The 11,386-nt window shown below is 36.2% G+C and overlaps 1 protein-coding gene across 3 annotated transcripts in view; it reads right to left on the bottom strand.

The window, feature by feature from the left end:
* Positions 1-297: 297 nt before the first annotated feature.
* The window catches only part of CFAP96 (cilia and flagella associated protein 96), a 14,776-nt gene continuing 3,687 nt past the window's right edge, over positions 298-11,386 (bottom strand). For all 3 annotated transcript variants that reach the window (XM_075752026.1, XM_075752024.1, XM_075752025.1), the window contains exons 3-8: positions 10,992-11,211; positions 8,760-8,897; positions 8,599-8,671; positions 7,210-7,389; positions 3,237-3,409; positions 298-1,397 (exon numbers count right to left, since the gene is read on the bottom strand). In XM_075752026.1, coding sequence (XP_075608141.1) covers positions 1,349-1,397; positions 3,237-3,409; positions 7,210-7,389; positions 8,599-8,671; positions 8,760-8,897; positions 10,992-11,211 — 833 coding nt within the window. In that variant the 3' untranslated portion in view covers positions 298-1,348. The remainder of the gene's footprint in view (positions 1,398-3,236; positions 3,410-7,209; positions 7,390-8,598; positions 8,672-8,759; positions 8,898-10,991; positions 11,212-11,386) is intronic.

Raw genomic sequence — 11,386 nt, 5'->3', positions numbered from 1 at the left:
AGGAGGAAATACAGTATAGTTCAGTCTACCTAGGAATGCTGTGTCTGCAAACTTCACAAGCGAACAACATGGCAAATACTCCTCATACTCCATACAAAGATGACAGTAAGGTACCTAAGGTCAGCACCAGTACCATTATCTAATACAAGATATAAACAATGAAAGAAGGAATTCTGTTATAGCTCTTTGGATAGAGAGAACATAAAAATTCTTGTATAAATTAATATTTTTAAAAATTGTCCTATTGATCTCAAGGTAAGGGGTTTTATGCTTCAACACAACACATGCGGGAAGACCTGACCAACAATTCTTGGTTTTATTTTTATTTTCATTGATGCCAGGAAATGTGAGACCCAGTCTGGAATTTATTTTAAAAACTATTAGCCTGTAAACAGCAGTAAGGATACCATTTCATGAATATTCTACAATGTACAGTAAATCTTTAATAAAAATGAATAAAGAAATTTTGTTTTCCTGTAATAATTTGGATAAAAAAATGCTGAGTGTTTTTTTTACCTTTTATAATAAATTAGCTTTGATTTACATGAACAAATTTCTTGGACCACATACAAAAACCTGACAAAAATTATGAAGATGGGGGTAAGGTGTACATTTATAATCACAGTTCCATCTGAGAAGCAGCTAGTTTGAAAGATGGATCAGATTTGTTAGGAACCTTCCACATACACAAAGTGAAATTAAGCTGCTCTTGGAGAATATGGCAGCACTTATGGTTGTCAGGAAATTGAGGAAGAGCAATAAATAGATGCTGGTATATAGAGATCACCTTTCCATAACAGCCTACCTGTGGTCTGGATTTGAACAAGGCTTGATATTGGTCATTTTAAGAAGATCATCAAAACTAAAAATTAGATATTTTTAAGACAATATAATTTTTTACAGAAAATTATAGTTGAAATAAGGTACAAGTTGTAATTCTACTGAAGAGAAACAGTGGCCTTAGTTTCACTGTGGGCCACATGTGACTAACTTGCTTAATACATACACTGATACTCACTTTAAAATATATGCACTTTGTTCCACTGCAATATATAGTCGAATTTCAATCCAAATTACTCATTAGAATGCATGTTTTCTAAAAGTATGTTTCAAAAGTCCAGTTAAGAAATAAGATGAAAATTTATATAAAAATACAAACTTGGACTTAATAAATAAATTATCTTAAATTATTTATTATAGCTTTATATTTAGAAACAAAATATTGCATTCTCAATAATTAAACAGATTGAATTGCCCTATATACTTGAATTCCACTTTTCACATTTTTATTTGCTTTGTTAAGAGTTCAGAGAGTCAAAAAGTGCACCCTTCATTTCACCTTTTGTACCTAATAAGATGTCAGCTGTGCAGTCTTGTAGTTCTTTACATTTAATGATCTGAAATGTAAATGAAGAGAAACTTATTAGATTTTTATAGAATATTACTGTACAAATTACAAATTTTTGTACAAATTAAAAACTGCAGTACACCCAGTCCTGTAATTAGATTTAATGACTTGAATCCCTGTGATGTCAAATTTATTTCAATAGAGCTCTGCGTGAGAGCAAGAATCTACACTAGCAAATCCAATTACAGGATTATAGTCCAAATATCAGAAGATAAGCTTTCTACTGGAAAATATATAAAGAACTGCAATTCAGTGGGAAAGCAGATGATTTAAGAAATGTCCTACCACATTTCTTAAAATCTATGAGCTATAAGCATCATACTTTTAACAAATTCAGTTCACAATTCTCATTCTATTAAGCCTAGGAACAATGAACCAAAAATAAATACATTCTTTAAAATTCTTAGGAGGGAAACAGTAGTGGAGAATTTGGAATACTAGTTTTAATTTCTCTCTGTGGAATTTCTGTAGGAGATATGAAAGTTTTCTCTTTACAAATATTTTTAATGAGTCCATCATAACTGTACCTATGAGCACATAGTGATACTTCACAATCAGTCTCCCCTCTTTCAGTTTTGAAACCTACTTCACATACAATTAGGGTTTTTTTCCAATAAAACCATTTTATTCAGGAACATGAATTTTTATTCTGTTGATAAAACAATAATACAAACAATTGCACTGATAGGAAGGCTACTCAGACCAATACATAATTTTTTTTTCCCTTTTACCAGTTTAAAAACACCAGTGCATACATGGAAGTTTGTACTTTCTTACATCAGTGTTGGTAGTTACCATGCTTTTTTGGTGTACCAAAAAGTTACTTTCAATTCTTTCTTACTTTCCATTAGTAATGAAAAGCAATGTGGAGTAATATGTAGCTTCTGGTTCTGCCTTGTCAGTGTAAATAACTTCAAATATCCCTGCAACTTAAAAAGTGATATGCAAATGCCAATACGTGGTGAAATAAAGTAAATAGAACAGCAATGGGTGAATAAGGGGGGTGTATTTCTTAGACTTCACATATGATATGCAAGAGACAAATCACAAATGTGAAGCAGATTCCTCTAAGACAGTTTTTCAAATTTTAATCGAGTACTGCGAAAACATTTCATGTTACTTATGGAGTATGCAAAATAATATGCTTAACTGTTCTACATGCAAGCTTAGAAGTCTGCATTTGAAAATTATTTCTCTAAATAACTCTAAAAAACAGCCTTGACTTTCTGCTTGAATAGCAAAAGCCAAAACCAGAAAATAAATTTGTTTAAATGTAAGGCTTATAGATTAGTAAGATAAAAAGGTAAAGAATTAGGTGCTTATTTACCTATATACATAGACTGTGTACTAGAAATCTAAAATTGCACAGTGACATGTTTGTAGTTAGGAGTTCAATTTGAGAGCCATTGTTTCAAAAGCTTTACAGGGTTAGATTACCTAATATTATATTTGCCAGCAGGGGGGGCCAAATTTTATTCCATAAACATAAGGGAAAGCAAAAACAGACTTTGGTTTTAGCAGGACCACTCCTGGTCTTTTTTACATTTACCAAGTCAGAAAAGGATAAAAAATAGTAATTTTTCAGTGACATCTGTATAGCATGATTTTGAAGGTCTCTATGATACGTATAGCCTTTTAAAGTAACCTGAATTTACAGAAGAGAGTAGGAATAAATTTTGAAAGTCAAGTTCCTTATACATTTCTTATCCTTTTGTTAATAATTCATTCTTTCATTTATTCAGTTATTTTAGACAGTAATAAACAGCTGTGCTAATGAGTTTTGGTAGATAGCATACATGAAACATGAACCCAAATTAATGGAACTTACCTTGTGACATTTAAAGTTATTATGCTTGTAACAGGTCTGCTTTTTGGTCCAGGAGGAGGATGAAAAATCTGTCGTTCTTTATTAGTTGTGACAGCCTTAGATTTTGTAATTACATAAGGGTCGGCAGAATGGCTTGGGTAAGGATCAAATGTGCCTCCTTTCATGCCCCCCGACTGGGAAAAAAAAAAAACCAAACCACTTTTCAAAGTGCTAAATTACGATATAATTGAGTTTGTTAAAATATTTTTCATACCAAAGCAGGTAAGAATATTGAATAGCAGACTGCATCATATTATATATTTTTAAAAACCCAAAATACAAGAAGAAAACAAAAAACCCCACCCAAATATTCCTTAAATTTGCAATGAAAACTCTAAAGAAATTTTAGTCATTATTTTAATGAATTCTTAGTTTTAAATGTTCTTTTATAAGTCTGGATTTTGAGGAAAGGATCTTTAAAATGTGACAGGAAAAGCAAAAGCATAACTCACTAAAATGAGCTCTGTTGTGGCAAAAAAAAAGGAATTCCTATGTCACTATTAGTTTACTAGCACACCTCCACGTCCAGTACTGGTGTAGGGATTGTTATGTACAGCAGGGCTTGGGCATTATTATCAATATGCTTTCTGACATAGAGGATTGAATACAGCATTGGCTTTTCCTGAATTGTTATGTCCAGTAGTACTACAAGAGTTGCAAATTTTAGTTAAAAAACATGCAGAGATCTGATTAATTCTTTGCAATCCCCTAGTACAGCTAAACCCTCGGTCTGCTGAGGCTGCATTCCTGAAAAGTGCAGCAGTAAGTGATTCAATCAACAGTAAAGCAATTTTCCCCATCAGAATTTACATAGCAGAGAGGGAAAGTGTGCAGTAGCTTGGGAAGTACATATAATTTATATATACAGGGAAAGCATATATGGTGTGAAGGATGCGGAACCTGGAGCAGGATCACCAGCATTGTCAGCCAGATGAGGTGCTGACTTTCTATCAGTTAACTTTTCTGAACAGATTTCCATTCCGAAAGATCTCAGCTGCCTCATCTATGAGGCCAAACACCCAACGCAATTATTTGCGTGTAAGTATTTTTGCTGTCTCTTTCTGAATAGTTCTATTTTCCTTGCTATCATCATCTTCCTCAGATGAATCAACGTCAGTCAAGTAAGTCAAGGGTGAAGGACATAATAATAGGAAAATAGTGGTTAGCAGAGCACAGTATTAAATAACTGGCAATGGAACTCCAAAATGAAGAGCTGAAAAGTGACAGATTAAGGAATGTTACTTAGGGGATGTGAAGTCATTTGAGAGAGAGATATTTATGCATCTTAAACCCATTTCAAAATGAAATTAAGGCGTAGCCTAAGGTGAACAGCATAAATTTAGTATCTCACCTCAAACAAATATATCAAGATGGAATGCTTTGTGGAATGGAAAAATATCCATTTAGATTTTAAGAAATAATCATAGAATCATAGAATACTAGGTTGGAAGGGACCTCAAGGATCATCTGGTCCAACCTTTCTTGGCAAAAGCTCTGTTTAGATAAAAGCACAGTCAAGACAAGATGGCTCAGTGCCCTGTTCAGCCAAATCTTAAAATTGTCCAGTGTTGGGGAATGCACCACTTCCCTGGGGAAATTATTCCAATGGCTGATTGTTCTCATAAGGAAAAAATGCCTTCTTGTGTCCAACTGGAATCTCCCCAGGAGTAACTTGTACCCATTACCCCTTATCTTTTCCACGTGACTCCTAGTAAAAAGGGAATCTCCATCTGCTTTGGAGCCACCCTTTAAGTACAGGAACATGGTGATGAGGTCTCCACTAAGCCTTCTTTTCTCAAGGCTGAACAAACCCAGTTCTCTCAGCCGTTCCTCATACAGCAGGCTTCCCAGTCCTTTGATCATCCTGGTGGCCCTCCTCTGAACCCTCTCCAGCCTGTCCACTTCTTTCTTGTATAGCAGGGACCAAAACTGAAGAGAGTGTTCCAAGTGTGGCCTGACAAGTGCTGAGTGGAGTGGGATAATGACTTCTTTATCTGCTGGTGATGCCCTTGTTGATGCAACTCATCATTCTGTTGGCTTTGTTTGCCACAGCAGCACACTGTTCACTCATATTGAGCTTGTTGTCCACCAGGACCCCCAGGTCCTTTTCCACAGAGCTGGTCTCCAGCCAGGTGGATCCCAGTCTGTGCCGCACTCCTGGATTATGTTTTCCCAGGTGCAAGACCTCACATTTGTCTTTGTTGAACGTCACAAGGTTCTTGTTAGCCCACTCTTCCAGCCTACCCAGGTCTTCCTGCAGAGTGGCTCTCCTGAAGTGTCCACTTCTCCACTCAGTTTGGTATTGTTGGTAAACTTCATCAGGGTGCACTTGATCCCATCATCCCGATCACTTATGAAGATATTAAACAGTGTTGGGCACAATATCAATCCCTAGGGGACCTCACTTGTGACAGGTTGCCAGCTATTTACCACCACCCTCTGGGTGCAGCCTGTCAGCCAGTTCCCCACCCACCACACAGACCACTTGTCTAGACCATAATGCATCAGTTTCTCCAGGAGGAGGCTGTGGGGAACCATATCAAAACCTTGGAGAAATCCAGGTAGACAACGTCCACCGCTCGTCCTACATCAACCGAGCAGGTTATTTTGTCATAGAAGGCGATCAGGTTTGTCAAGCACGATTTGTCCTTGGTGAATCCGTGCTGGCTTTTCCCAATCACATGCTTCACTTGACTTGTAATAACCCCCAGGAGGATTCGGTCCATAACTTTCCCAGGGATTGAAGTAAGACTGATGGGTATTCCAGGAACACGTGAGCTGCTGTATTGTTCTTCCAACAAATGTCTGGGTAGTTGAAGTCACCCATAAGAAGCAGGTTCTGTTGACCCGAAGCTTGCTTAAGTGACCCAAATAGTGATTCTTTGGCCTTATTGTCTTGGTTTGGAGATCCGTAGCAGATGTCAACTGTAAGATTCCCCTTGGAGATGACCCCTCTGATCTTGACACAGAGGCATTTGATAGAGCTTCCATGATCGCTGTAGTTGACTTCTATACATTCAAGGTTCTCCTTAACATAGAGCATGACTCCTCCACCTCTTCCCTGCCTGTCTTTACGAAACAGCCTATAGCCATCCATCATGATCCTCCAGTCATGTGAGTTGTCCCACCATGTTTCAGCTATTCCTTAGATATCATAGTGTCAAAGTGCCGCTTTGTGTCAAATAATGACACTAAGCAACTGGAACTAGTGAACTATGTTCCTATATATCCTTCATACTACCTCCAGGCTTTATTTCTTATGCCTTCTAAGCCCTTGCACATATATTTATTCCCAACCTTTTCCTCCTTTTCCCCTAACTAGTGAAGAGTTGGCAAATTCTAAAGTGGATTGTAAATGTGTGTCTGCTGATGGACAAGCAACAGATAACTCCTGCATTTATTCTGCAGCCTTTCCCCGAGCAGAGGGACTAATGTGAGTTTTTCTGCTCCTTCCAGCTATCCATTCCCATGACACTTCTAGGAAGTATCTTATAGATGTTTGTCTGTATAGGCGGAGAGTAATTAGCAGGTTCAAATATTATATGAGTGAGTGACAGAGTCCAAAATAGGAGAGTATTTCATTTTTCTACAGTAATCTAGTCTTACTGTCATTTATTGCATAACCTTCTGCTTTGTGTGTTTTTGTGATGTACGCAGTCAATCAACTGTATGTTAACAACACAATGCAGATTTTAAAGAGAAACACTTTTTAGGTTACTTGAAACTGGTTAGTAGTTGTTGTTGGGTCAAACAAGATTTCACTGCTTTGTAAATTGAAAACAAAGTAAATGAAATAATATCTTTGGCAAGAAAAATAAGAAATTCATAGCAAAACCAAACATTTATTTCTATTCTATGTACTGTAAGCAAAGCTTTTAACAGGAAATATCTGAATATTTATCTTTCATCTCTGGTAGCTATAAGACAAACTAACCTTTTTAGCAGGAGAACTTGGTTTGAAAGGTGGTGCAATTGGCTTCTCTGGAGGTGTTTTTTTCACAGGTGGCAAAGGTTTGTCAGTAAAATAGGGATTCATGTCAAAATACTCCTGGGGATACAGATTTAACTTGAAAGGCCCTCCTTTAACCAACTGTTTATGTTCCTCTTGCACTTCCTGTAAAACAAATAACTTTGAAAGAAACAATCTTGAGGATTCTTACTGTATGTTCTTCTAAGAGAAAAATGGAAAGCATTTGAATTTAGTCTTGGAGAATGTTCACTATAATTTTCTTTGCTCTTGTTTGATGATCGAGGTATTTTATATACCCACCATGTATAATATAACATAGATTCACTGACCAGGAAGCACAACAATCACTATGAAAGTATGGTAGAAAAACGTCAGGAAAAGCACTGTGCATTTAAGATGTGTCTAACAGTATTACATACCTGCATCTTGGGCATACATGCATGCATACATACTTGAAAATTCTACCTACATGCATCCCAGCTGCTCATACCTGTCAACCCTGGCCAATATGTTTCCCAGATTCTGAGCACCTCACCAAGCTTCTAGGAATTGGTTCTTTGTACCATGGGAGATGTTGACTATTCTTCCCAGATTCCATTTTAAAATAAAATAGGTTAAAACATTATGAACAATTAAAAGACAAGCGTAAAATGTACCATCAGTAACACAGTACCACCGGGTAATTCATGCTAATGACTCAGAGCAAATTCCTTCTTTTCTATCCAGTGGAAACAATCTCGCCTCCCTCTTTTCTCTGTTCTTATTTTCTATACTGGATGCTTAGTTTTGACTCTGAATTTATCTCAACTGCAGGTAGATGAATTGTTTCTTCTAATCTTGTTCTTACCCTAGACCAAAAAACATCCTCCCGCTACCATTTTTCACTATATGTGATGAAAATATACAGGATAACTAAAATCAGTGCAAGCACATGTATGAGTTTGCTTAGATTTATGAACTTATATGAAAAAAGGAACTTTTATATATATATCTATCATCTGGGATAACGAGGCCCTATTCTTCTGACAACAATATAGAAGTATTATTATTCTTGCTATTGGCATTGTTTGGTCATTATTGCATTGTGGTCTCCAAATAAAAAAATTAAGGTCAAATACTGAATGGTAGAACTTGTGTGGGATACTGCCAGACATCTCAAAGAAAAATAATAAATGAACAATACCTAAATCTTTTTTTATACTGGTCATGGTCGTTAATTTATTTTCCTTCCTTCACATTGTAAATAAACATCAGTGATTCATGCTAAAGGAAACACCACAGGTAACAAGAAGTTCATGTAAATTGTAATAAATAATCATAACACTAACATATAATAAAGACAAATATTTATACCTTTGCATTTATTCTTCCTACTTCATACCCATCAGGTTCATGCAGATATTCACCTATGGTAAGGTTTGCATAACTGTAAAAACAAAAATAATAACTTAAGTGTTCAAAACTCAAGAAACATTTAATAAAATACTCTTGAAGAAGTAATATTGTGACGTTACCCATATCCAGTTCCTTTCTTTCCTGGATTAGTATAAAAATTCTTTCCAGGAGGAATGTATCTTTCTTTGGCTTTCAGTTGTGGACTGAAGTATGCATATGAACCTCCTATGGTTCCATAATAGCTGCCAAGTCCACATCTAAAAGTAGCAAATGAACACATTAATTAATGTTTTGCAAATATTTCAGGCTTTCCATATCTAGTGTGCTAAAACAGCAGTAAGTAGAAAACCCAAACTATATCTACATCTCAAGAGTTAAATATAAAACCAGATCAGATCCACTGTCCACGGATCTACTACTACAGCAATTATTGTGGGGAGAGAGTAAAGTGTCTCAATGAGTTCCTACTTAAAAGAGGGCCATTAAAGAATACTGGCAGGATTAGGATGCCAAGATAACATTTGTCATCTTTGCATAGAACGCTAACCTGCCTTTATTTAGGGAGGTTCATAAACCCATATATAGAAAAAAATGGGCAAACTGACAATACACAGACAACCTTTATCTTGGTGTTTTCTAGCTCTTAAGTGTTTTATTTCATATTCTTTAAACATCACTTCTGTTTGTAGGCTTTTTACATGCCAGAAACAAAATAAGAGAGAACAGACACATGAAGAAAGGCTCAGGCTTTGGTCACATCTTCAGAATATGATATCTTTGCTACCTTTCCATTTGCAGCCAACAACGAATGTGGCTCCGATGTAAAGGAAAGATTCCCAAAAGCTGCTTATCATTCAGGCAGACAAGAATAACAACTCAATGAACAGCAACAGAGCTCCGCACTAGTTCCTTAGTCATGATGGGAATCAGTTTTGGATATAAGAAATGTATAATCACTCTCCATAATTGCTTCAGGATTCCAATAAAAGACAACCTAACCTCTTTTCTAGCCTCTGCTCTGTACTACTCTGCCAGTACAGATTTAGGGGAGGATAAAGACAATAAAGAACCTGTCCTAAAGTTCATGTCTAGAAGAATTCAAAAGTCTTACAAGATTAAAAACACAAGCTGCTGCACCCACAGCCACCAAGAGCATTTGTGGAGGCAGTACATGGAAAAGAGCACATTAGTAGGTCTTCGTTGTAAGCAAGACTCCTACTGTTGGACTCAAAACCCAGAAAGTAAGTGAACAGGACTCTGAATGACATGGATTTGAAATCAGTGCCTAGGTATTTCTAACAGCTAAACCCTTATAGATAATTTGGTTCCTATAAAGTCAAGTTGCAGTTGAAAGTTTTAAACACGGGGCTTACGCATTGTCTGTCCCATCAGATATAGCATACATATATACAACAGAAAGCCAACACATCATGTCTTACGCTCCTATTAAAAGCTAAGATGTTCCTGTAACATACAACAGAAAAAAGCTAACCCTTGCATCCTAATATATATATATGTATATATATAAAATAAACAAGAGGTTACTCTCCAAACTTTCCAAAAGCAAAGCTGCAGAAAGATATGACTAAATAAAACCATGAGACTGTAAAAACTAGGCCCTGAATTCTCCTGTTTCTTATTGCAGCAACAAGAACAAACCAAGACTGTATAGTGATAAATGAGTAACCAGGTTCTATCTGTTCTAACATGTGAATAATAATAGTTATATGACACCACTTGCATTGGTGTCATTTTGTCATGCAATTAGCAAAGATGCATTTATTTTAATATTCTGTGTATATTCCTCAGCTCTGTAACAACTTCTGATCATCCTATAGGATAATTGGTACTTTTTCTAGCAAAAAGATAATGGATATGGATTCACTGAGAAGAAAACATTGCACCTGGATAATGGCCCCTTTTCCTACTGTTTAGAGAATATATATGCCATCTCTGTTTTGGGAGGCTCAGAAATGGGAGGGAGAGGATATTGTCTCTGACAAGTTCCAACAGATTTCTTCCTAAATTAAAATGAAATATTCCTTTGTTAATTATCCACACCCTTTTCCCATAGCAATCTTCATTTTCATCAAAAATAAAAAGCTAAAGGGTAAGAAAACTGTTTACAGAAAAAAGCAGTAGTTAAGAGCAAACATCAGGACCTGATTCCTACCTGTGTTCAGTCTTCCCTGTGTTGATGCTCAAAATTCTTCTCTAAGTACTGACTAACACTACATAAAACAACAATACTGTACTCTCATTACAAGTTTTATAACAAATAATCTATGAAAACCATCTTTAGCGTACAGAAAAGAAAAAAGCTCAATTTAAAACATTTTCACAACACTTACGGCAATTTGTCTCCATTACTGGGAAGGAACGCTTTGCCCAAATTTTTCTTTGATTCTGCCAATCTGTAGCGTCTCCTTAGCTGAACAGGGTTTGAGTAGGCTTCACCATCAAAAATCCTCACAAACTGAGGCTCAAAATAACCTGCCTGCAGAGCTGACAATGTTTTGGTCCCCCCAGGTAACATCTGTCTGTTCTTGCTCGCAGCTTCATTAAAAGGGCCTTTAAAAAAAGTAAGCACTGTAAATAACTGTTTGATGTTAGTGCTTCCCTTAGTCTACATTAAAAAACTAAGGCCTAGATCTGGGTGGCTCGAAGAATGTACTACAGTGCATTTAACTTGTAAATCTTGCATGTAAATGGTTGTGTCTGAAAGACAATGCTATTAGAAGGTATT

This window comes from Balearica regulorum, chromosome 4, assembly GCF_011004875.1.
Source record: "Balearica regulorum gibbericeps isolate bBalReg1 chromosome 4, bBalReg1.pri, whole genome shotgun sequence".
In the NCBI taxonomy this organism is placed as follows: Eukaryota; Metazoa; Chordata; class Aves; order Gruiformes; family Gruidae; genus Balearica; species Balearica regulorum.
This window is presented reverse-complemented; position numbering and strand designations above follow the sequence as displayed.